The 23414-nt window shown below is 36.4% G+C and overlaps 1 protein-coding gene across 6 annotated transcripts in view; it reads right to left on the minus strand.

The window, feature by feature from the left end:
- AP3B1 (adaptor related protein complex 3 subunit beta 1) overlaps nucleotides 1-23414 on the minus strand; it is a 274518-nt gene that overhangs the window by 200865 nt on the left and 50239 nt on the right. For all 6 annotated transcript variants that reach the window (XM_073802233.1, XM_073802229.1, XM_019929790.3 and 3 more), the window contains one exon: nucleotides 22051-22125. In XM_073802233.1, the coding sequence (XP_073658334.1) occupies nucleotides 22051-22125 (75 nt within the window). The remainder of the gene's footprint in view (nucleotides 1-22050; nucleotides 22126-23414) is intronic.

The following is a 23414-nucleotide window of genomic DNA, read 5'->3' on the forward strand; positions in this document are numbered from 1 at the left end:
CTGCGCGTCCGGAGCCACGGCGGGAGAGGCCACAACAGTGAGAGGCCCGCGTACCGCAAACAAACAAACAAAAAACCCATATACTTTTTCCAAATGCGCTACTGACTAAATCAATCCATACTCGAGTAATTGTCCTAGTAAGGTTTCTTCTTTTAAAAGGAGGGCAATATCTTACTTACCTATAGACATTTTCAACAACTTAAATTCAACACATCACGGCACCCTCCTCAGATAATTTTAGATCTTAATCTTTAATCCAACCTATTTTGCTGTTCTTCACAATTTCATGGACACAAGTGAAAACTTAATGAACATACTTTCTGCGTCTTTATCATTGATAAAATGCTAAACACACCATTTTAAGATGATACCAATCGATTCGTCTGTACTATATTGAGAGGGTTATAGGTGAAACTAACAAAAAACGTATTTCCAATTACTCTTCAGTGCTGAATAGATCCACAAAATCTTAAAAACGAAACCTAAAATCCTTAACTCAGTATTCAATACAGCCCATAATCTTCCTTTAAAGTCAAACAAGGAAGAGTCCCCAAATATAACTTGACGTTTTGTCTCAATCTCCACTCAGTTTATCAATCCTACTTTCTCCCAAGTTCTACTAATCAAAATCTTCCACAAAAGCAAAAATGAAACAATAAAATTTCCACTAAGAAAGGAACAGTACAACAAGTTACAGTACATCCATATAATGCTGTACTATGTGGTCACTATATATAATTAAGTAAATCTGTACTTGACGTTGAAAATATGTCCTTGTAAAAAATTTTAAGGGTGCAAAACAGTATGCACTGTATGATCGCACTTCTGTGTTAATAAAAAATAGATACACATATATTGTATTTTATCACTCTAAGATAAACCACCAATTGTAAGATGTACCATAATTTTACAGACCTCAGAGGAAGAAAAAACCCTGCCAATTGTAAGCCACCCGCAATTGTTAAGATAAGTTCCAACTGCATAAACTTTAAAATAGAAAACAGATGTCTTAGAATGGACATTATATGGTAATAGTAGCAAATATTTATACACTTAACTATGTGTCAGGCACTGTTCTACATGTTATATTTAGATTAATTCATTTTATATTCACAACTCAATGAACAGGTATTACCTTTCCTGTTTTACAGGTGAAGAAACCGAAGCACAAAGAAGTTAAGTAACTTGACCAATATAGAAATCTATTAAATGAAGAACCAGGATTCAAACCAGGTAAGCACAAAAGTTGAAAAAATTTATATAGTAAAATGTTAACAGTGACTAGCTCTGGGTGACGACATTAACCAGTGACCCTCACTCTTTACATCTTTCTATATTATTTAATTTTTTTACAATGAATATTAATTTTATATTCAGATAAAACAATAAAGACATTTTCATTTTAGGGGTGAATCTCATCTTTCTAGACATCCTCCAACACAGAATAATAGTACTTTCTCTGATTATAAAGGTATTTTAAAATGTTCATTATAAACAATCTGAAACTGAAAATATTTTTAAGTTCCCACATTCCTATGATGGCTTCTTCTATAGCATTGGTAACATGTAGCCACCAGAACTATTTTAAACCTGTTCAATAGACAAAAACTCAGCTAAATCAACAAGTTTTTGCAAGTCAACCAACCTGTGACAGCCCCTTGCTTCTGAACGTTAGCCAATCAGGAACAAATTCACTCTAAAAAAACACACCTCTTAGTGCCAATCAATGAAAAGCAGTCTCACCCAAGTGACCACTCATCTACAGATGATATCAACCCACTTAGGCTCCTTAAAGTCCATGAAATTTTCAAATGATCATGGAATCAAGTGATCTCACACAAGAATACAAAAAATGGGTTCCAATATTACGTGGTACTAGTATACAAGATGGCAACCAAATGATCCAAAATATACCCAATGTTTTAGATTATACTTAAATGGAAATATAAATTTTAAAAATTCTTAAATCTCAGTTTAGAAGCACTTATCTAATTGTTTGAGTTATAAATGATTTTCTCCCCAACCAGATTTTAAAGTTCCTAAGTTAAGGATATATGTATATGCATAGATGGGATTCACTTTGTTATAAAGCAGAAACTAACACACCATTGTAAAGTAATTATACTCCAACAAAGATGTTAAAAAAAAAAAGTTCCTAAGTTACAACAGTGCCAAAAAGCAACCAACACTTGCTGGTTGACTGATTTATACCAATTTAAATATATCAAATCAACACACAAGATGTATTTTAAATAAGATATTTCTCAAATTCACCTTGGAATGAACATGAGGTTATTTAGTACCGGAACCATTCCTTATTAATCTATATACTCCCACAACCTATCACATAGCCTGGCAATATAGTAAAAGCCCAATAATTATCAGCTGAATGCAACATCACAGCCCAATGAGAGACTGGAAAAAAAAAAAGACATTTCCCATTAGATTGCTATACCTAGAATCTAACTTACCACCAATAGATATAATTCATGAAGTAGATGTCTAAAAGGACATCAACATACTGTGAGAAAACAGTAGGTATTAAGAAGACTGCCTCAAGTCTTTAACTTGTGGGTTTTTTTTAGAAAATTAATCATTTAAAATATTATTTCTCTTTACCAATTATATTCGGATCTCAGTCTACAGTTCTCAGGAAACTTTTGAAACAAGAATGGGTTAGGATCCACCCACCGCCTCATCTTCTTGGGATGTATTTTCTCAGCAACACCTTTATTTACTTAACTGTACAGCCAACTTGTAAAGTTGAATTATGAACTCCAGAATATATCCAGGAGTTTATACTGGGAACACTGAAACGTTCAAACCACAGCTGAGCTACCAGGCACTGCTATAATTACTCACTATTGGAGAAGGATTACTGTGACTGTTATAGCAAAAAGCATAACGTTATTAAATCACAGAAGGTTGCAAAACACTAAATTTGTTCTAGCTCTAAGAATCAATCAAAATTGACCACAAGAGGCCTATGCACTGACTGGCTGCAGGTGTGCAGAGAAAGCCTACTTTCCCTGAAACCATTCTGTGATCAGAAATGGGAGTACTTAAAGCTCCGTGACTACACCATTCTCTTATCAGTTACTTTCATTCAGTGTTACAATATTCCTTGCTGTAAAGCTAATCATAGCAGAGCCCCAGTAGGCTGGAAGAACACAGGCAGATCTGTTTAATTAGTTTATCAATACTAGTACATCAAACTTCATGAGTTATTGACTAAACCTTTGACTATTTTAGTACTGTGGCTTACTAGGTCACTTTTCTTATCATTTGACATCGAATGGCAGATGACGTACAGCTCAACTGTGTGTCTAAGGCAGTATGTACTGGTAAAAATGAAATTTTGTACTTGATAACAATGAAACATCAATCAATTCTGAACACAAATTTTAAGAAGCTTACGTCAGTTTTCCCACAACATTAGAGGATTAAGCATGTTTCCAAGAACTAACAAGGTATTTCAAGAACAAAAAGAAATCCAAAACAAATAGATCAATAGAGTAGTCCCCCTCTATCTGTGGGGGATACGTTCTACGACAACCAGTAGATGCCTGAAACTATGGACGCTACCAAGTTCTATATACACTATGTTTTTTCCTATACACAGATACCTATGATAAAGTTTAATTTATAAATTAGGCACAGTACGAGGCTAACAACAATAGCTAGTAATAAAATAGAACAGTTGTAAGAATATACTTTAATAACAGTTATGTGAATGTGTTCTCTCTCTTTCTCTCTCTCTCATATTGGACTGCACTTACCCTTCTTTCTGTGGTGCTGTGAGATGATGAAATGTCTATGTGATAAGATGAAGTAAGGTGAATGAAGTAGGCATTGTGATGCACGGCTAGGCTACTACTGACACTCTGATGGTACATCAGAAGGAGGATCATCTGCTCTAGGTGATCCTGGATCACTGAGCATGACAGCGTCAATGGTTAGATGTCAGGAGCAGATGATGTCAATGGTTGGGGCTCCCAGACAGAACAGCACAAAATTTCATCACACTACTCGTAATAGTGTGCAATTTAAACTTATGAATTGTTTATCTCCAGAATTTTCCATTTAATATTTTTGGACTGCTAACCACAGGTAACTGAAACCGTGGAAAGTGAAACCACAAGGAAGGGGAGACTACTGTAATTATGTTTATAGTGACATTTTTGTTACAGAACATTAGATAGCATACCAGAATCTGATTGTAAAGGATAAAGATGAATAGAAAAGTTCTACTGTTGATAACTATCTAAACATTACAAACAGCCCTGAATAAATAATAAACAGTACAGAATTTTCTGTTTACAACAAGAAGACTGGAATTCCAGAGTGAACTACTTACAGCATAACTTATTACCAATATCTCAGGACTTGGTCATTTCTACCCACATCTAAAACATAAAAAATTTATACCCAAATGGGCAGAAGACCTAAATAGACATTTCTCTAAAGAAGACATACAGATGGTCAACAGGCATATGAAGAGGTGCTCAACATCACTAAATTTTAGAGAAATGCAAATCAAAACTAGAATGAGGTACCACCGCACTCCAGTCAGAATAACCATCATTAAAAAAATCTACAGGGACTTCCTGGTGGAGCAGTGGTTAAGAATCTGCCTGCCAATGCAGGGAACACAGGTTCGATCCCTGGTCTGGGAAGATCCCACATGCCGCAGAGTAATTAAGCCTGTGTGCCACAACTACTGAGCCTGTGCTCTAGCCCGCGAGCCACAACTACTGAAGCCCACGTGCCTAGAGCCCATGCTCCACAACAAGAGAAGCAACCGCAATGAGAAGTCTGCACATGGCAAGGAAGAGAAGGCCCCGATCGATGCAACTAGAGAAAGCCCATGTGCAGCAACGAAGACCCAACACAGCCATAAATAAATAGATGGATAGATAGATAAAATTGATTCTTAAAAAAAAAAAAATCTACAAATAACAAATGCAGAAGAGGGTGTGAAGAAAGGGGAACCCTCCTACACTGTTGGTGGGAATGTAAAGTGGTACAGCCACTCTAGAAAAAAGTATGGAGGTTCCTCAAAAAATTAAGAGTTGCCATAGGATCCAGCAATCCCACTCCTGGGCATATACCCAGACAAAACTATAATTTGAAAAGATACATGCATCCCTGTGTTCATAGCAGCACTGTTCACAATAGCCAAGACATGGAAACAACCTAAATGTCCATCGACAGACAAATGAATAAACAAGATGTTGTAGGTATATACAATGGAATACTACTCAGCCATAAAAAAGAATTAAATAATACCATTTGCAGCAACATGAATGGATCTAGAGATTATGATACTAAGTGAAGTAAATCATAAAGAGAAAGACAAATACCATATGATGTCACTTACATGTGGAATCCAAAATGTGACACAAATGAACTTATCAATGAAACAGAAAGAGACTCACAGACATAAAGAACAGACCTGTGGTTGCCAAATGGGAGAGGAAAGGGGAAGGGATGGATTGGGAGTTTGGGATTAGCAGATACAAACTGTTATACAGTATGGATAAACAACAAGGTCCTGCTGTACAGCACAGGGAACTATATTCAATATCCTGTGATAAACGATAATGGGAAAGAATATGAAAAAACATATATACATATGTATAACTGAATCATGTTGCTGTACAGCAGAAATTAACACATTGTAAATCAGTTATACTTCAATAAAATAAAAAATTATAACAAGGCCAGATACCTCCAAAGGATAGCTAATACCAGATGATGATAAGAGGTCAAAGACACTAAAGAAGAAAGAGGAGGAAGGAATCAAACAGGAAGGATGGCTCTAAAAGGGGAATGACCTAAAATGATTTCTGAAGCCAAGCTACCTGGCTTTGGATTCTGACTGCCACATAGTAGCTGTGTGACCTTGGTCAGATAATCTAACCTCACTGCTACCTTATCCTCATATGGAAAATATGGAAAATGAAAGAACCAACTTCACAGGGTTATTTGTGAGGATAAAATAAGTTGAGGCGTTAGTAAGGCGTTAACAACCTAGCACAGATGGCATTTTTTAAGTGTTAGCAATCATTGTTGCTACTGAGAGACTGTATTCCCAGTAACGCTAAGACAAGTTTTACCTACAGCTCACAAATTTTCTAAGTGAAATCTTGATTTTTCTTTTTCAGCTACTTGAACCTTCTTATACCAGAAGCCATAAAACTAATGTACATATCAAGTTAGAAGCTCAGATATCATGGCCATAACAAGTCAAAGACAGTTTAACTGAACTATCAATTCAGAATTATATTTTTTTAATAAACTTTTTATTTATTTTTTAACATCTTTATTGGAGTATAATTGCTTTACAATGGTGTGCTAGTTTCTGCTTTATAACAAAGTGAATCAGATATACATATACATATATCCCCATATCTCCTCCCTCTTGCATCTCCCTCCCACCCTCCCTACCCCACCCCTCTAGGTGGCCACAAAGCACTGAGCTGATCTCCCTGTGCTATGCAGCTGCTTCCCACTAGCTATCTATTTTACATTTGGTAGTGTACATATGTCCATGCCACTCTCTCACTTCGCCCCAGCTTACCCTTCCCCCTCCCAGTGTCCTCAAGTCCACTCTCTATGTCTGCGTTTTTATTCCTGTCCTGCCCCTAGGTTCTTCAGAATCATTTTTTTTTTAAGATTCCATACATATGTGTTAGCATACGGTATTTGTTTTTCTCTTTCTGACTTACTTCACTCTGTGTGACAAGTCTCTAGGTCCATCCACCTCACTACAAATAACTCAATTATATTTACATGGTAACAAGCAAATAAATAGTGCTTAATAAGTATCTACTAAATTAATCATAAGTAAACTTTGCAAATACTATAAGATTACATGTGCAGTCTAGACTTCTCCCATTAATTAGAATCTTAGAAAGGATGGTTTATCAAGTTATTTAAATCCAATATTAATTAATTTATCTTAGTTCCTAAGTTGACAATAAGTGTACAAGTGTTTTCATTTTAATTTACCCAAGTTAGTCAAATTCACTTTATAATGCCTATTCATTTTGGCAGCAAAATTCACCTATTTGAAATATGTAATGTACTTACTATCTAACAAAAAAATGAAGTGTACTTTAAAATGTATCTAAAAAGTAGTTTTAAAGTACATATCTTTAAAATTCTATAATATAAATTATTCTAATAAAAAAGTTATGATAGGAAAATAATTCATTTTGTATATAGAAATGTGTACTCTAGAAACTGTATAACATATACTTCAGTGTACTTTTCCAGATTTTGAACATGCAAATGCAAGATTATTTAAACTACTCATTTTCCTTATGAGACACAATAACACCCAATCTACTTCACAGTGTAAAAATAATAGCTTAGAGTCTACATCATATCAACCTTGTGTTTTTGTATAATACAAATGAAGTGTGACCTGGCTGATCTTATTGCTCCACTTAAAAAATTCTACCATCATTCTCAGGTCATGATTATTTTATACACTCTGTTTTTTTGTTTGTTTGTTTTGTTTTGTTTTGTTTTTGCAGTACACGGTCCTCTCACTGTTGTGTCCTCTCCCGTTGCGGAGCACAGGCTCCGGACGCGTAGGCTCAGCGGCCATGGCTCACAGGCCCAGCCGCTCCGCGGCATGTGGGATCTTCCCGGACCGGGGCACAAACCCGTGTCCCCTGCATCAGCAGGCGGACTCTCAACCACTGCGCCACCAGGGAAGCCCTATACACTGTTTTTCTTGTACCGATGCAATCTTTTCATTAGAAAATGCCTTGTTTTTCAAACTATGAATACCTAAGTACTGACTATAAAACTGCTAATGACATGTGGCTCACTCGGTATATTCTGGCTATAAAGCATTACAAGACACCGTTACAGAACTCTGATGTAAGGACGGAAAAGAAGAAGAGAATTTTCAAGTTATGTCACCAGTTACAAACTGAAAATTCTGCATGGAAAGTAGGGAAAACTGAGACTAATGTTTTCATTTGACTGGTAACATTCCGTATATTTTAAGGTTTTAAAAATATTTACAGATTATGATAAAAAGCTATAATATAGAAATAATAACTGAGATATCTGATTTACCCTTCCTACCTTAATGAAACAGAAAATCAGGGGCAAAAAATGAAACAGAAGTTTTCGTATGTTGGACAACAGGCAGCACATTACTGTGAACCCTGAGAGAGGGAAAAAAATCAATGTGAGCCCTTCAACGGTCGGTAAGTCTACCAGGAAAGGGAGGCAACTCAAACAGAATCCAGAAGACTCACTGTGCTGAGGAGACAGTGATCAAAGTTCACAGAGGCCAAGGTTGCTAGAATTTGCAGAGCAGAATAACAAAGAGGAGGGCACTTCAGAGAGAGAGAGAGAGAATGCATTCTGGGGAGAAGTACCATCTACCGTGGGCTAAGCACTGTCATGTACATGAGTAAGATGAAACTACCTGAGGCCAGACCAAAAAACACTGGAAAGAAGTAGGCAGAACAGGTCTCAAAGATCACAAAAAGCTGGGAAAAGTTCATATTCCCACCAGCCAGAGAGAAAGTATCTCATAAATACATGTATCATTGAGCAGAATCCTAAGAAGGGCATTGCTTTAATAATGGGATTACATTAGACTAAAGGTGTTTCCGTATCCCCTACTAAAGATTAAAAGTATGCTTTGAAAGAATCAAATGATTCCATATAACTTAATTGTGCATCACAAGAAAACCCAACACAATTTAAACAAAAATCAGGACAATATGAATCATAATTACTCTTCAAGTAATCTCTACCCACATCTATCAAACTCCTGAACCATGCAAGATCAGAATAGACTCAAAGCAGCTCAGCAAAAGACAAAAAATATGAGACTGAAGTTGCTGCCTAAGCAACAGAATTTGCAATTTGAACCCTGTCAAAATAACTGCTTTCTAAAACAAAAACACCACCTATGGAGTAAATATAAAAGAATACAGAATCAACATAATTTAATATTCATAATGTCAAAAGATACAACTCAAATTACCCAATATATGAAAAACTAAAGAAATGGAACATATGCACACAAGAAAAGGAAATTAACTAAACGAAAGCCTGAGAAAAACATACTGGAACTAGCAGGCGAGGATTTTAGAGCTACTATTACACTTCAGTAAAAGAAAATGTGCTTTCCGTTAATAAAGAATAGAGGAAATCTCAGCAAAGAGACAGAAAGGATAAAAAAAGGACAAACTGAAATTCTAAAATGAAAAAATACAATTTCTAAAATAAAAATGAATGTACTTAATCAAATGCAGAGGACAGAAGAACGAGTAAGCAAACTTGAAAACAGGTGAGTAAAAATTACCTAATGTAAACAACACACACAAAAAAAGATCTAAAAAAACCAACAAAGTTTCATACGTTGTCAGGCAAAAATAAAACAATATAATATATATGTAATTTCAATACCAGAAAGAGAAAAGAGAAGGGGGCAAATATTATCTGAAGAAATAATGGCCCAGGGCTTCCCTCGTGGCACAGTGGTTAAGAATCCACCTGCCAATGCAGGGGACATGGGTTCGAGTCCTGGTCTGGGACGATACCACATGCTGTGGAGCAACTAAGCCTGTGTGCCACAACTACTGAGCTTGTTCTCTAGAGTCTGCGAGCCACAACTACTGAGCCCGAGTGCCACAACTACTGAAGCCTGTGTGCCTGGAGCCCATGCTCAACAAGAGAAGCCACCCAATGAGAAGCCCGCACACCACATCGAAGAGTAGCCCCCGCTCGCCCCAACTAGAGAAAAGCCTGTGTGCAGCAACAAAGACCCAATGCAGCCAAAAATAAAAATAAAAAAATTTATAGAAAGAAAAAAAAAGAAAAGAAATAATGGCCCCAAATTTCCTACTTTTGATCAAAGACAGTAATTTATAGAACTAAGATGCTCAACACACACAAAACCAAATGAACAGGAATAAGATCACACCAAGGTACACCAAAGTCAAACTACCAAAAGCCAAAGATGGAGTAAAACATGAAAGTGTCAAGAGAAAAATTACAAATTACATAGGAAGATGAATGATCCAGTTAACAGGGACTTTACATAAGAAATTATGGAGGGCAGAAGAGTCTTCAAAGCATCTTTAAAATGCTGAAACAAAAAGAAACTATTAATCCAGAAGTCTATGACCAATGAAATAATTCTTTAGGAATGAAGGTAAAATGCAAACATTTTCAGATAAAAGTAAGAGAATTCATCACTAGCAGACCTCCATTACAGAAAAAGCCAACAGAAGGTCTTAAGGCAGGAGGATCATGATACTGATAGAAATTTGGATCCTTAGAAGTCAAAGAGAACACTGGACAGGATAAATATCTTAATAAATGATACTCTTTTCTGTTTTTTCTTTTAATTTCTTTATGTCATAAGTATTGATATTTAAGGGAAAAATTGTACTGTTTTATGATGCTTGCTTATTTTTTATTTATTTATTTGTTTGTTTATTTATGGCTGTGTTGGGTCTTCTCTGCTGCAGGTGAGCTTTCTCTAGTTGTGGTGCACAGGCTTCTCATTGTGGTGGCTTTTCTCGTTGAGGAGCATGGGCTCTAGGCGCACAGGCTTCAGTAGTTGTGGCATGCAGGCTCAGTAGCTGTGGCTCGCGGGCTCTACAGCGCAGGCTCAGTAGCTGTGAGCTTGGCTCGCATGGGCTTAGTTGCTCCACGGCATGTGGGATCTTCATGGACCAGGGCTTGAACTCGTGTCCCCTGCATTGGCAGGTGGATTCTTAACCACTGTGCCACCAGGGAAGTCCCTTGTGATGCTTTTAACTTATATAAATGTGATAAATTAATAACTAAAACATAAAAGGAGAGATACGGATGTATACAGTTGCAAGATTTCTATATTTTATGTGAAGAAGTGCAGCATTAACTATAATCCAACTGTGAAAAGTTAAGAATGGATACAGCCAACACTTTAAAAAATGCAAAGAAGTACAGGTTAAAAATAAAAACAGGAAACATTTAAGTGTGATTTCCTCTATAAAAAGGAGGAAAAGAAGAAGAGAGGAACAAAAATAAAGAAGACAAATTTTAAAAAAGAAATCATGTAATACTACACTCCAATCCAACCACATCAATAAATACATCAAGTGTTAACAGAATAAACACTCCAATTAAAAGGCAGAGGCTGACAGAATGGGTGGGAAAAACATGGAACTAGATGCTGTCAATAAGAGACACAAATAGATATGAAGACACGGGCTAGGAACAAATGAATGAAAACAGGATATACCATACAAAGAGATGAGAAGGCTGGAATGACAATATTAATAACAAGAAATCAAATAGACTTTAAGACAAAAAAGTATTACCAGAGAAAAAGAAGGGTTTATTTTAGGATAAAGGGGCAATTCATCAGGAACACCTGAAAAGAGCTATGCCTAATAGGAGTGCTTCAAAATATAAGCAAAAAATGACTAAATTAAAGGGAAAAATGAACAATTCCAGGATCATGATTGGGAGATTTAAGATCCCTCTCTCAGCAACTGGTAGAACATCTAGACAAGAGGTCAGTAAAAACATTTTAAAATCTAAACAACACATTTGCTTAAATAATATTTATAGAACATTACAACCCAAAGTGGAATACACATTCTTTTCCACTGCACGTGATATGCATACCAGAACAAACTAGATGATTAGCTATAAACAAGTCTTCATAAAATTTTAAGAGAATGATGTTTCCTGACTAAAAAGGAATTATATTACAAAGCAATAACAATATAAGATAATGAGATAACCCTCCCCCAATATCTGGAAATTAAACAACATACTCCTAAATACACCATAAGTCAAAAAAGAAATCATAAAATAAGAAAATATTTTTAGGGGGATGGATGGAGCGGGAGTTTGGGGTTAGCTGATGTAAACTTTTATATATAATGAATAAACAACAAGGTCCTACTGTATAGCACAGAGAACTATATTCATTGTCCTATGATAAACCATATGGAAAATAATATTTTAAAAAAAGAATGTATATTTATGTGTGTGTGTATATAACTGAACCACTTTGCTGTACAGCAGTAATGAACACAACATTGTAAATCAACTATACTTCAATTAAAGAAAGAATTTTAAAAAGTACATAGAGGACTTCCCTGGTGGTGTGGTGCAGTGGTTACGCACCACAGGTTATTGGCGCCTGCCAATGCAATGGACAGGGGTTTGAGCCCTGGTTCTGGAAGATCCCACATGCCGCAGAGCAACTAAGCCCATGCACCACAACTACTGAGCCTGAGCTCTAGAGCCCACGTGCCACAACTACTGAAGCCCGCGTGCCGAAAGCCCGTGCTTCACAACAAGAGAAGCCACCACAGTGAGAAGCCCACACACTGCAATGAAAAGTAGCCCCTGCTCTCCGCAGCTAAAGAAAGCCCGTGCACAGCAACAAAGACCCAATGAAGCCAAAAATAAATAAATAAAAATTCTTAAGAAGTACGTAGAGAATTGTAAAGTGCTATTAAAAATGATAGAAATGAAAAAAAAGAAAATATTTTTAACTGAATGACAATGAAAACAAATCAAGTAAAAATTCAGGAAAGTAACTAAAGCAGTGCTTAGAGGAAAAGACACAGTATTAAAGCCTTATATTCACAGAAAGATTTGATCTGAGTTCCCAACTCAAGATGATAGAAAACAACAACAAAAACCCAAATGAAGTAGAAGGATGAAATAAAAAGATAAATACAAAAGTCAATAATCATACCAAAAAGAAATCAATGACACAGGAAACAGAAAATTGATAAAACCAAAAGCTGGGTTTTTTTAAGTCAATAAAGTTGACAATCCTCTAGATAAACTGATGAAGAAAAAGAAAGAAAAGACAAAATTACCAATATCAGGAATGAAAGAGGAAACATCACTACAGAAGCTACAGACATTAAAAGGATACTAAGGAACTATAATTAACAACTTTATGCCAATAAACAACCTAGATGAAACAGATTCATTTCTTAAAAGAAAAATTACTAACACAATCCAATAAGAAATAGAGAATCTAAATAGCGCTGTGTTAGGGATCCCCCAAGACTACCTTCAGGCTTAATGACTGCCTAGAAGGACTCACAGGACCCAGAAAGTTGTTACACTCATGGTTATGGTTCACTACAGTGAAAGGATATATAGTAAAATCAGCAAAAGGAAAAGGCACATGGGGTGAAGTCCAGAGGACACAAGGTACAAGCTTCTAAGAGTCCACCCACAAGCATAGTCACATAAAAATACTTCCTTCAGCAACAACGTGTGACAACACGTACAAAGTGGTGCCAACCAGGGAATCTTGCTTAAGACAGACGGTCCAGGGTTTTTATTAGGGATCAACCATGCAGGCACTGTATGCCTACATATATTGTCATCAGTAAGTAAGAGATCAGTAACTGAAGCTCCAGACCATGATAAGGAAAGCAGGTGTTTACCACAAACACTTTTAGTATATATTATTTGGATAAACTGACAGAGCATGGCTCACTCTTATCTGACAGAACACTCAAAGAGATCAGTTCAACAGAGCCAACCAATAAACAATCATGAAAACAGACCTGGAGGGCTTCCCTGGTGGCACAGTGGTTAAGAATCCACCTGTCAATGCAGGGGACACGGGTTCAATCCCTGGTCCGGGAAGATCACACATGCTGCGGAGCAACTAAGCCCGTGCACCACAACTACTGAGCCTGCGCTCAGAGCCCACAAGCCACAGCTACTGAGCCCACGTGCCACAACTACTGAAGCCCATGTGCCTAGAGCTCGTGCTCCGCAACAAGAGAAGCCACCGCAATGAGAAGCCCACATACCGCAACGAAGAGTAGCCCCCGCTCGCCACAACTAGAGAAAGCCCATGCATAGCAACAAAGATCCAACGCAGACATAAATAAATAAAAAGAAAAATAAAAAAAGAAAACAGACCTGGAAATGTTCAGGGTTTGCACAACCCAAGCCTGCTGAGTTTAGTTTCCACACGGGCCTATACCAATAAACAACTCGAATTCATAATTTAAAACTTTCGCATAAAAGAAATTCCAAGCCCAGATGACATCATAGTAACAATGAAATAATACCAATTCTTTGGTATTATTAGATAGAATGAAACAATACCAATTCTACACATTTTCTTTCAGAGAAAAAAGGAGAAACACTCTCCCACTCATTTTTTTTAAATAAATTTATTTATTTTATTTATTTATTGTTTTGGCTATGTTGGGTCTTCGTTGCTGCGCGTGGGCTTTCTCTAGTTGCAGTGTGCAGGCTTCTCTCATTGTGGTGGCTTCTCTCATTGCAGAGCACGGGCTCGAGGCGTGTGGGCTCAGTAGTTGTGACCCACAGGCTTAGTTGCTCCGCAGCATGTGGGATCTTCCCGGACCAGGGCTCGAACCCGTGTCCCCTGCATTGGCAGGTGGATTCTCAAACACTGCGCCACCAGGGAAGCCCACCTCCCACTCATTTTTAAAATCCAGTATTAACTGGTTACCCTGATATCAAAACCAAAGTCATCATGAGACAAAAAAAAAATCCCTCAATAAGATATAGATGCAAAACTCCTAACAAAAGTTAGCAAATCGATTCTAACAATACACTAAAAGATTAACACACCATAGCCATTAGGGATTTATCCCAGGAACAGAAAGGTTTAATATTTAAAAATTAGTCCCAGTCATTTATCATATGAAGAGAATAGAGAAAAATCCTATGATAATTTCAGTACTTACAGAAAAAAGATTTGACAAAATTCAACATTCATTCATATTAAAAACTCTCAGCAAACAAGGGATAAAAAGAACTTCCTCAATATGCTTAAAGGCATCTGCAAAAAACCTACAGCTTGTATCATATTCTATGGTAAATGGCTCAATGCTTTCTACATCAGGAACAAGGCAATGAAAACCACTATCATTGCTTTTATTCAATATTGTAATATAGATTGTACTCAGTGTAATATGACAAGAAAAAGGCATATAGGATACAAAAGAAGTAAAATTATGTTCACACATGGTATGATCATTTATGTATCAAAGTCTAAGAAATCGATAAAACAGCTATCAGGAAAAAAAATAGCTATCAGGATAAGTGAATTTAGCAAGGACACAAGATCAATACACAAAATCAGAACTGATTTTGCTAGCAATGACCAATTGGAAAATGAAATTAAAAAGACAACTCTATTTAAAATAGCATTCAAGAGACTTCCCTAGTGGTCCCAGTGGTTAAGAATCTGCCTTCCAATGCAGGGGACGAGGGTTCGATCCCTGGTTGGGGAGCTGGGATTCCACATGCCACAGGGCAACTAAGCCCATGTGCCGCAACTGCTGAGCCTGCACACCACAACTAGAGAGGAGCCGGCGTGCTGCAATGAGGAGCCCTTGTGCTGCAACCAAGACCAGATGCAGCCAAAAATAAATAAATAAATAAATATTTTTAAAAACACAGCATTCAAAAACTACTCAAAACTAAATTGATGTGCAAAATGTTCAAAACTTGTACACCAAAACCTATAAAACACTACAAAGGGAAATTACAGAAGACCATATTCAAGGACTGGAAGACTTACATGGTGGAGGTGGCAATTCCCTCCAATTGATCTACAAACTCACTGTAAACAAAATCAAAGTTAACAGGCTTTTGGAGAAATTGGCATGCTGATTTTAACACTTTTACAGAAAGACAAAAGACCCAGATTCGTCAAAACAAGGCTGAAAACAGAACAAGACTGGAGTGCTTATACTACCTCACTTCAAGACTTACTGTAAGGCTACAGGACAGTGTAGTATAGGCACAAGGACGCACATACAGATCAATGGAACAGAACAGAGTCCAGAAATATGCTTGCACTTATATGGCCAAAATTTTTTCACAAAAGTGGCAAGGTAATTCAACTGGAAAAAGATATAGTCTTCTTTATAAATGGTGACAGAATAGTTGAATATCTGAGAAAAAAATGAATTGCAAATCTTACCTCATACCACACACAAAATCTAATTTGACCCAGCCAAAACAATCTTGAGAAAGTATAAAGCTGGAGGTATCATGCTCCCTGATTTCAAACTATACTACAAGGCTACAGTCACCAAAACAGTATAGTACTGGCACAAAAACAGACACCTAAATCAATGGAACACAATAAAGAGCCCAGAAGTAAACTCACCATTATATGGTCAATTAATCTATGACAAAGGAGGCAAGAATACACAATGGGGAAAAGACAGCCTCTTCAATAAATGGTGTTCAGAAAATGGACAGTTACAATCAAAAGAATTAAATTGAACTACTTTCTCACACCATATACAAAAAGAAACTCACAATGGAGTAAAGGCTTACATCTAAGACCTGAAACCATAAAACTCCTAGAAGAAAGTATAAGTATTGCTCTTCGACATGGATCTTAGCAATATTTTTTGGATATGTCTCCTCAGGCAAGGGAAACAAAAGCAAAAATAAACAAATGGGACTACATCAAACTAAAACGCTTTTGTACAGCAAAGGAAACTATCAACAAAACAAAAAAGCCACCTACTGAATGGGAGAAGATACTTGCAAATGATATAACTGATAAGGGGGTAATATCAAAAACATATAAAGAACTCACAGAACTCAACATCAAAAAAATACAAACAATCCAAATAAAAAATGGGCAGAGGACCTGAATAGACATTTTTCAAAGACCTACAGATGGCCAACAGGCACATGAAAAGATGCTCAACATCACTAATCATCAGGGAAATGCAAATTAAAATCACAATGAGTTATTACCTCACATGTGTCAGAATGACTATTATCAAAAAGACAGGGAGTTCCCTGGTGGCACAGTGGTTAAGAATCTGCCTGCCAACGCAGGGGACACGGGTTCGAGCCCTGGTCTGGGGAGACACCGCATGCCACGGAGCAACTAAGCCCATGGGCCACAACTACTGAGCCTGTGCTCTAGAGCCCACGAGCCATAACTACTGAGCCCGTGTGCCTAGAGCCTGTGCTCCACAACAAGAGAAGTGACCGCAATGAGAAGCCGGTGCACTGCAATGAAGAGTAGCCCCCACTCACCACAACTAGAGAAAGCCGGTGCCCAGCAACAAAGACCCAACACAACCATAAATAAATAAATAAATAAACTTAAAAAAAAAAAAAAGACAGCAAGTAACAAGTATTGGTGAGGATGTGGAGAAAAGGGAACCTTTGTGCTCTGTTGGTGGGACTGTAAGTTGGTGCAGCCACAGTGGAAAACAGAATGTAGGTTCCTCAAAAAATTAAAAATAGAACTACCATACAATCCAGCAATCCCACTCTTAGGTATACATTCGAAGAAAACAAAAACACTAATTCAAAAAGATATTGATACATGATCCCTATATTCATTGCAGCATATTTACAATAGCTAAGATATGGAAGCAACCTAAGTATCCATCGATAGATGAATGAATAAAGAAGATGTGGTGTGTACACACACACACACACACACACACACACACACAATGGAATATTAGCCATAAAAAAGAATGAAATCTCGACATCTGCAACAGCATGTATGGATCCAGAAGGTATTGTGCTAAATGAAATAAGTCAGACAAAGAAAGATAAATACCATATGATTTCACTTATATATAAGGAATCTAAATACAAAACAAATGAACAAACAGAACAGAAAGAGACTCACAGATACAGAGAACAAACTGATGGTCGCCAGAGGGGAAAGGGGCAGGGGCATGAGTGAAATAGGTGAGGGAGATTAAGAGGTACAAACTTCAGTTATAAAATAAATAAGTCATGTAATGTACAGCATAGGGAATATAGTCAATAATACTGTAATAACTTTGTATGGCAACAGATGGTAATTAGACTTTATTGTCGAGATCATTTTGTAATGTATAAAAATATCGAATCGTGATGCTGTACACCTGAATATAATTTTATAAGTCAATTATACTTTAATTTTTTTAAATCTGATTTGAAATGTATTCTGTAGTAAAGATTTAACACAGTAGGCCAGAGACTGCTATCCTTAGAAAGCCTACTTATAAAGTTGGCCTTGACTGTTGTCTGGGAACTTGAACTTCAGAGATATTGCCACCATTCCCTAACTGATAAGGGTGGTTTACATAAAAACAATATGGTTTATGCTGAACATGTGCTTACTTTCTGAGAGTCTGCAATTCTGGAATGTGCTAGGCAGTTAATGGGTACACGAGCAGCCCCCAATAAAGACTTGGGCACTGAGTCCCTTATGAACTTTCCTAGTAGACAACACTTCACACATTTTGTCAGAGGTGATGCTGGAGGAATCGAATGTCACAGGGAAAATCACTGGGGAGGCTTCTTAGAAGCTTGCATCTGGTTTTCTCTGGACTTCACTTCATGCACCTCTTTCAGTACCTAATTTTTGTTGTGCATCTTTCAGTGTAATAAGTCATAGCTATGAATCTATCTATAACCTGAGATCCTGTGGATTAGCCCAAAGAATGAGGGAACCTGTGGGTAGTCTTGGGATTCTCCCCTGACATGGATCATAGTGCAAAATTTAATAGCTAAAACTTTTTAAACTTTTAGAACAAACTGGGAGAAATCTTCATAACATTAGGTTAGGCAAAGATTTATCAAGCAGGTCACAAAAAAGCCTCAAGTATAACTAAGAAAACTGATAAAATGTACTTTATCAAATCAAACGTTTATTCTTTGAAAGACATTAAGAAAACAAAAAGGCAAGCTACAGACTAGGAAAAAATAAATAATAGTAAATAACCATCAATCTGACAAAAGGCTTGTATCAGAATATATAAAGAATTTTTATACTCTAGACAAAAAAATTAAAAATAGGTTAAAGATCTGAACAGATATTTTAGAGAAGTTTTACGACTGATCAAAAAGATCATGAAAAGATGCTCAACACCACTAAGTATCAGGAAAATGCAATTAAAGGCACAATGAAACACCATTACGCATCCACCAAAATGGCTGAAGTCAGACTCTAACAAGATCAAGTGTTGAAAGGGATATGAACTGACTGGAACTCCACACATTCCTGGTGGGAATGCAAAGGGCACAGCCACTTTGGAAAACTACATGGTACTATTTTCTAAAAATTAAACATATTCTTCCCAGACAATGCAACACAACTAAGCCTAGGTACTTACCCAAGAAAAATTAAAATACATGCCCATAAATAGCATTTTATTTGATCCAAGTGTATTTCAACTGGTAAATTAAAAAACTGTGAAATATCCATATTATAGCAAAAAAAGGAACAAAACATGAATACATGAAACAGCAGTGATGAAACTCAGTAGCCTAAGTAAAAGAAGTCAAACACAACAGCTTCTATACTGTATGATTTGATTTATAAAAAATTTTAGAAACAACAAAACTATACTGACAGAAGGCAGATCAGTAGTTGCATGAAGACACCATACACAAAAATTAACCCCAAACAGATCACAGTCCTAAATATAAAAGCTAAAGCTATAAAACTCTTAGAAAAAAAAGACAAGTGTCAATCTTTGTGACCTTGAATTAAGCATCAGTTTCTTAGATATGACATCTAAAGCATAAGCAAATATATATATATATATATATCAATAGCTGTCATCAAAATTTAAAACTTCTGTGCTTCAAAGGGCATTATCAAGAAAATAAAGGGATAACCCACAAAACAGGAGAAAAATATTTGCAAATCATACATCAGATAAGGGTCTAATATTCAGAATACATAAAAAACTGTTAAAAATACACAATAAAAAGACCAACAACCCAATTATAAAATGGGAAAAGGATCTGAATAGATATTTTTCTAAAGAAGATATACAACTGGCCAATAGATTCTCAACAATTTTCTATTAAGGAAATGTAAATCAAAATTTCAATGAGATACCACTTCACACCCACTACAGTATACAATCTAAAAGACAGACAATAATTTTTCTTTACTAAAAGGAAAATAAGTGTTGGTGAGGATGTGGAGAAACCAGAACTCACATACATTGCTGACGGAAACATAAAATGGTTACAGCTGCTGTGGAAAACAGTTTTGAAGTTCCTCAAAAGGTTAAACACAAAGTTATTTTATGACTTAGCAATATCACTCCAAGGTATATATGCAAAAGAAGTGAACACATATGTGCTCACAAAAACTTGTACAGAATGTTTACAGCAACATTACTGACAAGAGCCAAAAAGTGGAAACAACCCAAATGTCCATCAACTGATGAATAAACAAAATGCAGTATACCCATACAATAGAATATTATTCAGCAAAAAAGGAGCAATAGAGTAATGATGCATACTATGACATGGATGAACCTTGAAAACATTATGCTACGTGAAAGAAGTCAGACACAAAAGCACATACTGTATAACTCAATTTATACGCAATGCCCAGAGTAGGCGAATCCATGGAGACAAAAAGTAAATTAATGGTTGCCTAGGGCGAGTGGGTGTTGTGGAATAACTGCTAATGAATATAACGTTCCTTGTTGAGCTGATAAAAATGTTGTGGAATTAGATGGTGGTGATGATTGCACAATTCTGTGAATACACTACACATCACTGAACTGTACACTTTAAAAGCGAGAAGTTTATAACATGTTATTTATGCTTTGATGATCTTTTAAAAAGATGACTGATTCTTTAAAGTAAAAATAATAACCATGTATTTAGGGTGCTTTAGCATATTTAGAAGTAAAATGCATAAAATGGGAACAGACTGGAGGGAGCAAGTAGAAATTTACTGATGTAAGAATATATGAAGGGGTATAATTATTTGAAACTAGACTGTGATAACTGAAAAATGTATATGTAAATCCTAGTGGTAGACTGTAGTAAGTTAAATATATATATTGTAGCCCCTAGAGCAAGCACCTACAGAATAAACAGAGGTACAGCTTCAAGAGTAATATTAATAATACTAGATTATTAAGTGAAAAAACTTCTCTTTATCTTTAATTTCTACTACTTATACTCCATTTCCCCCCACCTAAAACATCCTGCCCTGATGTCACCAGGTCCTTGAAAATATTCGTCAATGGAGACTGCTGCTTCTCCCAAATTTACCAGACTGAAAAAGAGGACTAGGCTTATTTCTTGATGCTCACAGCTGCTAGCATGGGCAAACATGAAACATGTGTGCTGGCATTTTCATTCTCGTGCAGATATCACTAGCTCCTACTAGCTCCTAGCTAGCTCCTAGCTAGCTCCTATCACTACCTCCTACTACTTCCTAGTAAACACACCCTCCTCAAAAACAAACACTCCCAACATACCCCCAGACAATCACTACCCAACATCAGTTGAAGTTGAGACTCATGACAGATGTGGCCATTCACTCTTCATTACAACCTTCTGTTCTTTTGAAATACAAGGCATTTGCTCACATCAATCTCTAATTCTCTTCATTGAACTTTTCATACTACTCATCTTTCTCAATGGTTTCTACACTGGCTCATATTTTTCTTCTGCACTCTATTAGAAGTCATTAGTCCATTTGACCTAACATTAATTACCTTGGCCTCAAAGTTCTATGAATTCCTCTGTTTCAAATTCCATGTACAAGCCTATACAGGGACCAGTAATTGAAGGTTCCCACTACATCCTGCCTTCTGCTCACCTCCTACTATACTGAGGCAAGGTCTATTAGAACTAAGATGCTCCAGGAAGAGCACTAGATTTGGAGTTACAACACCTGGGTTCAATCCCTGCCCTGATACTGCAGGAATTTAGGTCTGAATGATATCTTAAAATTAAGTCCCTAGAGCAGAATTTCAACTAAACTGGCTTCTAAGAATATTCAACAAGTTACCACCCTTCACCCAGGTGAATTAATCTCAATTTTACTTTTCATATTCTCCACCAAAATTCCAAAGCTAAGATTGTCTACTTTGTATTCTATATCACCTATTTAAGATTATGGACATTGTAATTGTATCAAAAATCTAGTGTCACAAGTATCTTATAATATGTTGTGTTTCAAAGTAACTCAAAATTATATGATTCTTTCACAACAAAAGGAATCATGAAAATTATGAATCAAAACAGTACCTCAATATTTTTACTGGCCACATTCTTCACAACAGCAGGAAACAGGTCAGATGCATTTTTCCCTTTTGCAATCATCTGAAGAATAAAAGTGAAATATTAGGGCTGAAACTTTTTAAAAATTAGTCATTTGAAAAAAAACATAAATTCTACATACATTAAATATTTAGAAGATAAGCTACAGAAACAAATAAGCTATAGAGTTAACAAACAACTCTTTTTGAGTCACCTTATTTATTCCAACTATCTGCAGCAAAGAACAAACAATCTCTTGGGAATCAATATAAATACACATAGACATATTAAGGAAGAAACAGTAATTTAAAGACATAATATTTACAATAGTTTTCTCTGGCTAATGGTGTTGTAAACACTTTTTAAATATTTGTACTCTTCTTTATTTTCCAAGTTCTTACATTAAAGATGTAATGCTTTTGCAGTGGGGGTGGGGGTGGAGAATGAATGTTATTTTAAACAAACTACAATAATTTTTTCTCCTTCGGCTTTCTTTGTATAGATTCCCCTACTTCTCCAACCATTTTTTTCAAAGTACCCTTCACCAGGTCCTCTTCCTTTCCCCACTAAAGTTCTGTGCACCAACATCTTTTCAGGCTACACTGTTCTACAATCTCTGAAACGCCTGAGATTTCATTCACCCTCAACATGTTAACTCCTACCTCTACAGGGATCAACTCCCCAAACTCTAGCCCTAACTCTAGGCCGTAGTTTCACTTCTCTAACTGAACATTATTAGATGTCTTTCTCATCCAAAACTTGCTATGTCTAAAACCAAACCTATTTTTCCTGATAAAATGGCATTCGTGATAGAATTTCCTATTTCCACCAATTTTCCCAGTTACCAGAAACCATGAAATTATCTTGGTCTCTCCTCACATCTACACCGTAACCAGGTCCTGTTGTGAATTCTTAGCACACTCACATTAATCCCTTTCTCCTGTTACTATCCTAGTATAGGTCAGTATCACCTACAGAGGACTTTTCCGACAATCTCCTCCTTCTGTCCATAACGTACATCACCAACAGTTTAATATGCTCAAACTACCACTTTGCACGTCAGCTCCCCCTCAAAGATCTCAAAAGCCCCTGACGGCCTAAGATTCCAAACTATTTCATTTACTATTCAAATGACTTAATTGCATTAACATCCCTTTTAAGCTCATCAACCATTATTGTTCTACACCAACGTTATTATAAAAGTAAACTGATCTACTCACTTCTTGTACGTTCTCTGGCTCCTCTATGCTGGTGCTCATATCATGCCCCCAACCCACTTCTTTTTACTTTTCTAAGTTCTACTCTTCTATCTAGAGTATCATCAAATTCTAATCATTCTGCCTTGCTAGAGC

The sequence above is a fragment of the Tursiops truncatus genome, chromosome 3, assembly GCF_011762595.2.
Source record: "Tursiops truncatus isolate mTurTru1 chromosome 3, mTurTru1.mat.Y, whole genome shotgun sequence".
In the NCBI taxonomy this organism is placed as follows: Eukaryota; Metazoa; Chordata; class Mammalia; order Artiodactyla; family Delphinidae; genus Tursiops; species Tursiops truncatus.